The sequence below is a fragment of the Catharus ustulatus genome, chromosome 29, assembly GCF_009819885.2.
Source record: "Catharus ustulatus isolate bCatUst1 chromosome 29, bCatUst1.pri.v2, whole genome shotgun sequence".
In the NCBI taxonomy this organism is placed as follows: domain Eukaryota; kingdom Metazoa; phylum Chordata; class Aves; order Passeriformes; family Turdidae; genus Catharus; species Catharus ustulatus.
In genome coordinates this window covers 1,465,694-1,470,761 of record NC_046249.1, presented here as the reverse complement: position 1 = coordinate 1,470,761, position 5,068 = coordinate 1,465,694, and the positions used below count along the sequence as shown (strand labels likewise).

At 59.7% G+C, this 5,068-nt stretch overlaps 1 protein-coding gene across 1 annotated transcript; it reads right to left on the bottom strand.

Annotated features, from left to right (window-relative positions):
* On the bottom strand, nt 1-2,578 carry GDF15 (growth differentiation factor 15). The gene is made up of 2 exons (XM_033082326.2): nt 1,520-2,578; nt 1-876 (listed from the first exon to the last, which is right to left on the bottom strand). The coding sequence occupies exons 1-2, from the start codon at nt 1,842-1,844 to the stop codon at nt 80-82; spliced, it is 1,122 nt and encodes a 373-aa protein (XP_032938217.2). The 5' UTR covers nt 1,845-2,578; the 3' UTR covers nt 1-79.
* Nucleotides 2,579-5,068: the final 2,490 nt, after the last annotated feature.

The window sequence follows — 5,068 nt, the reverse complement described above, 5'->3', positions numbered from 1 at the left end:
TTTAAGATTCTGGAGTTGCCAGGAGTGGGGATGGCTTTGCCCCCAGCTGGATGGTGACACATCCAGGCTGGAGCTGGCATCAGGCACAGTGGCAGCTGGTGACCAGCATGTCCTCGAAGAGGCTGGACACCAGCCTGCCCTCGCTGTCCAGGTGCATCAGCACCATGGGGTCGTAGTCAGCAGGGACACAGCAGGGAGGAGGGGCGGCCTTGGACAGGGAATGCACTCGGGATTTGATCTGGGCGTGCATGCTGGCCGGTTTGTAGTTGTGGGGGCAGGAACCCTCGCAGAACCTCATGTAGTAACTGCTGGGGGCGATCACCCAGTCCGACCAGCCGATGTCCTCGAAGGAAACCTTCAGCGACTTCAGGCAGCACTTCCCATCGCTCTTCCCGCATTCCTCATCCAGCCCCCGAGCTCTCCTGGCTGCCCGAGCCGGCTTTTCCTGAGTTTCCACCTCCAGCACCAGCGTTTCCCCCCAGGAGGTGGCCAGGGCGGCCGAGATGTTGGTGTTGAAGTCCAGCTCCAGGCGCAGCGTGGCCTCGGGCCCGGCCACCCAGGGCTGGACGGCTTCTGTCAGGTCCAGGCTTTGAGAATCCCGGTCCAGCTCTTGGCTCCGCAGGAGCTGGGGGGTCCCCTCAGCCCCCTGCAGGGTGTAGATGGTGACCCGAGGTGGCACCGAGGCGCCGGGCAGGGACAGCGAGTGCTTGAAGAGTTTGAGCTCCGCATGCACCACCCGGAGCTGGCGGTGAAAATCCGCGGTGCGGGACAGCAGGAGGTGGTAGCGGTGGGGACCGGGGGGTTCCCGGTGTCCTTGGGTGTCCCGGTGTCCTTGAGAGTCCTGATGTCCCTCGGGGATGTCCAGCAAGCGTGACACTGTGGGGACAGAAGGGACAGCTGATGTAAGAATCAGGAATTCTCCATCAGCCCAAGCTTGGGATCAGCTCCCGCCCGGCAGCCAAGCCGGGAATCGCTCTCATCCTGAGGGATGCTGGAAATTCTTTGCTCTGCTCGTCCTCAGAGCCACCACCCCCAGGGACCCCCATGGTGGGTCTGGAGGGTCTCAGTTTTCCCGGAGCCAGAAAAGGAGTCCCAGGACCCCTCGGAGCACGCCCACCCACATCCCGACTGTTCCCTGCCAGCCCAAGCAGCAGGAGGGGAATTATTTCCCTAAACCCCCTCCAGAGGCAGATAAACCCCCAAACTGGAGATGGAGGGATGGCATCTCCCATCCTCCTTCCTCTCCAGCCCCATTCCGACCCCCCCGAGCTGCCGCTGATCAAAGATTTCATCCCACTCCCCCCAAATTTTTTGTGATTTTAAACAAAACGCCTCCAGCGGTGCCTCCCCCTCACTTCCAGCGCGAAGGAAGGCGCAGGATAAGGATGAGCGCGGCCACCGTGCTGCATGCCCGGTCATGTCCCCAGGCTGCGGGGACATTCGGGACGCGCTGGGACACCCGTGTGTCCCCTGGGGGGGGTGAGGATCGGGGGGGTGACACCGAGCCACGGCCACTTACAGGTGGGGGTCAGGCGGTGCAGCCGCCGGGTCCTGGACACGGCTTCCTCCTCCTCCTCCTCCTCCCGGCTCCGGTTCCCCCGCAGCTCCGCCACTTTCTGCTCGTAGATCCGCTGCGCTCTCTGGATGCTCTCCTGGTCCAGCTGCCGCCGGATGACGGGGGGAGCCGGCATTCCCAGCCGCTCCAGGATCCCCTTTTTGATGTTTTCTAGCTGGAATCTCTCCTGGTCCCACGTGTGGGGCCGGGAATCCACGGCGGAGAGGAGCAGCAGGAGCTGCAGGCAGGTGAGGGCGGTCCCCACGTCGGGCATCGCTCTCCTCAGCATCCCGCAGGAAAGCGGCGGCTTCAGGGCACGATTTGTTCCCAATTCCCGTGCAAAGGCTGGACGCGCTGCTGAAGGCGGTGCTGCCAGAGGAATGAATGAAGAGGACCAGACCTGACTTTATAGAAGCCGAACTTTGCCCGCCCTCCGTCCCCCCTCCCCGGAGGGTGACGCCGGAGAGAACTCCCAGTAGGAAATCTCTCCTCTCCTGGGATTTCCGACAGGAGCTCTGCCATCCTGGTGTCGTGCGATGTATAAATCAGTTTGCAGATTAAGAGATAAAAAATATGGAATACTCCTTTTCAGACACAAATATTTCCTTTCTGCCCGGTGTTTTTTTCCCTGCGGATCGCACGGCTCGGGGAATCCCCCTCTCCTCCTGCAGCCGGGTGATGGAGAGGGGATGGCGTGCGAGGCAGGAGCGCTGCGGGCACCATTCCAAGCACGGATTTCTCATCCTGGCATCCTCAGCCAGCTCCCCTGCCCGTCACCTCGCGGGTCGGGTGGCTCTTATCGCACGGGGCTGATCCTCCCCTGCCCAAAAATCCCAGCGGAGCAGGGACGGGGCGGGGAGGAGGCGACAGCTCGTGCCGGGCGAGTGGCCGGAACAGGACAAGGATCTGTCCTGGACCTTGTCCCACCAAGGACAGGTGCGGCCGAAGGGATGCGCTCATCCCGAGCCTTCTGAGGCAACCGTGGCCGGGGTTTCGTCATCCCAAACGGAGGCAGCCGGGATGGAGCCGGGCACGCCGGGTGGCAAAGATCCAGCGGAGCCACGTGTGCCCGGCAGCACCGTGCCAGAGCGGGGCTGGGCAGAGGAAATCCAGGGTGGCAACGAGCCCCGAGGGTCAGCACAGCACTGCCCCTCTCCCGGCTTCTCCTCAGGGATGATTGGATTAAAAAATAAAACGTGAGAGGAGGGATGAGGAGCTCCCGGTCGCTTGAGGTCCCCCCGGGGCAGGCGAGGCCATTCCCGAGTGTCCTGAAGATGCGAGCGCCGGGTGCTCGGCTGTGTCCCCGCCAGGGAAGAACGTGCAGTAATCCCGAGATTTACGGCTGGTTTATCCCTGCTCCTCCTCGGGACTCGGCTCCAGCCTTGTCCCGGCTTTTCTCACCCAGTTTCTCGAGGGGTTGCCTGAGGCAAAGCTGACACCGAGTGTTTCACCCTAAAGCGCAGAAGTTTGGCAGGATGATCAGGGACGTGTGGAGGGTTTGTCCCGGCCCTGGCTCTGCTGCCCTGCTCTGGATCCGTCCTTGCAGCAGGATGGGTGAGGAGGAGCAGGAGTGCCCCCAGACCCCATTTCACTGCTTTTCCCTCCCCAGTGCATCCACCTTGGAAGGAAATCCCATGTGTGGCTCAGAGGGAAACTCAGTTTGTGTCCAGCTTCATCCCCTGTGGATTTGGGCACCATGTGAGGACATTTCCCATCCCTCCAGCAGCTGGGCAGGGGTGAACTCCCCTCCTGGAGCCCCTTCCCACAGGGAATTCCCAGAGCCCCCAGCCTGCTGTGATCCCTCTCCCAGGGATTTTATCCACTGGGGTGATTGCAACCCCCCAGCCCCTCAAATCCAGGGAAGAAAGGAGAGGGAGCATCACCCCAGGGTGAGAATCATCACACCATTCCTTCCCTCCGGACATCTCCGTGCCCACATCAGCTCCCAGCCCAGCCACCACACCCAGGGTGCCAAATGTGCTGATCCAGAGGTAAAACGGAGCCCTTGGCACCCCTGAGTGCAGGAAGAGGCCCCGACCTCTCTGGTGACATTGAGCAAGACCGGGCAGAAACCCCGAAATCCCAAAGTTCTGCTTTTGCAATGGATTTTCAGCCCGTGGGTGCGAGCCCTGTATCCTGGAGTGACGCATTCCAGGAGCATCAAAGTTTGCTGGAGCCGGATGTTTTCCCCCAAAGGCGCCAGCAGTGGAAGTCAGAGATTTACAGCCCAGCAACGGCCATAAAAGAGGGATTTTGGGAGCAGAGGTTTGATCCTGAGTGAGCGATGATGAAATGTCCCAGCGTGTCCTCACCAGCCTGCAACCGGGGATTGCGCAGCCTCTGCATCCCACGTTTCCTCAGCCCTCCCTGCACACGTTCAGTGCTGCAAGGTCGGGTTCATGCAGCGCCTTTTCCCAGCAGGATGAAGGTTCCTCTCCAATTAATTCATCCCATGTGGGTCCCTCATCTGGGCACAGCTGTCCTGGGATTTGGATACTCGGGGGATTGCTGTTCCCAGGGAAGGAGCAGCTGGGATGGGCTGAGGGTGAGGAGGGAAGTCCAGGAAAAGCTCAGAGCGTGCTCTGCTGAGCCTGGAAAGGTGTGGAAGTGTCCAAGGCCAGCTTGGATGGGGTTCAGAGCACCCTGGAGCAGGGGAAGGAGTCCCTGCCCATGGCAGGGACCAACAAAACCATTCCATGATTCCAAATAAATAATATTTTTCCCTTCTCCAGATGCTGGTGGTCAGTGGGGAGCATGGTAAGGACACAGAGCAGGGGGCTCCAGAGGGCTTCAATTCCTCAAAACTCAGGAAATTCCCTGCAGCTGCCCGAGCTGGCAGAAACTTTGGGGTTTTTTTGCAGAGTTCCTTATCACAAGTGGCATGAGGGGAAGTGCTGCCTTCCAGATTTTAGGGTTATCAGTTCCTCACAGTTGTTGAGCAGAAGTTCCTCAAAAAGTGACCCCTGGGAATTGGTGGCATCACCCTGGGACCGACAGAACGGGATCAGGTTCTTCCTCCAGGACCTCAGTGCTGCCCAAAACCACTCAGGGCGAGCAAGTTGGGTGCTGCAGGGAGGATATTCCCTGGAAAAAAGGGAATTCATGTTTTCCCATGGCGTTTTTTCCACCAAAGATAAGAAGGGAAGAGCAGCCTGGCTGCTGCCACCACACCAAGCTCCAAGAATTATTCAGAAATCCTTCAGTGAGGCAGAACCCCGGGTGGGATTTGCTCCATCCCATCTCATTTGAGGTCTGGAAAGGGGCAGGGAGGGATGGGAGGCAGAGCTGCCCCTGTGCTGCCAGCGTGGGATGTTTGGGAAGCCTCATTCCATGTTTTCCCAGCGCTGGCGCTGTCACGATGAATCGGCGGCGTGGACGCTGCCCTGACCTTTGGATGTTTCTAAATTAAAGACAACCAGGATGGGTCAGGCAAGCAAAAAGCAGTTTTTGCCCTGTCACAGCAGGAATCACATTTTTTCTCCCTTTACGGCATCTCCCAAAAATGAGACTTCT

Bases quoted from the DNA above. Each gene is read 5' to 3' on its own strand.
- GDF15 (XM_033082326.2), bottom strand. From the start codon at position 1,844: ATGCTGAGGAGAGCGATGCCCGACGTGGGGACCGCCCTCACCTGCCTG. The intron at 877-1,519 runs GTAAGTGGCCGT...CTGTCCCCACAG, and splicing joins GCACCGCCTGACCCCCACCT to TGTCACGCTTGCTGGACATC.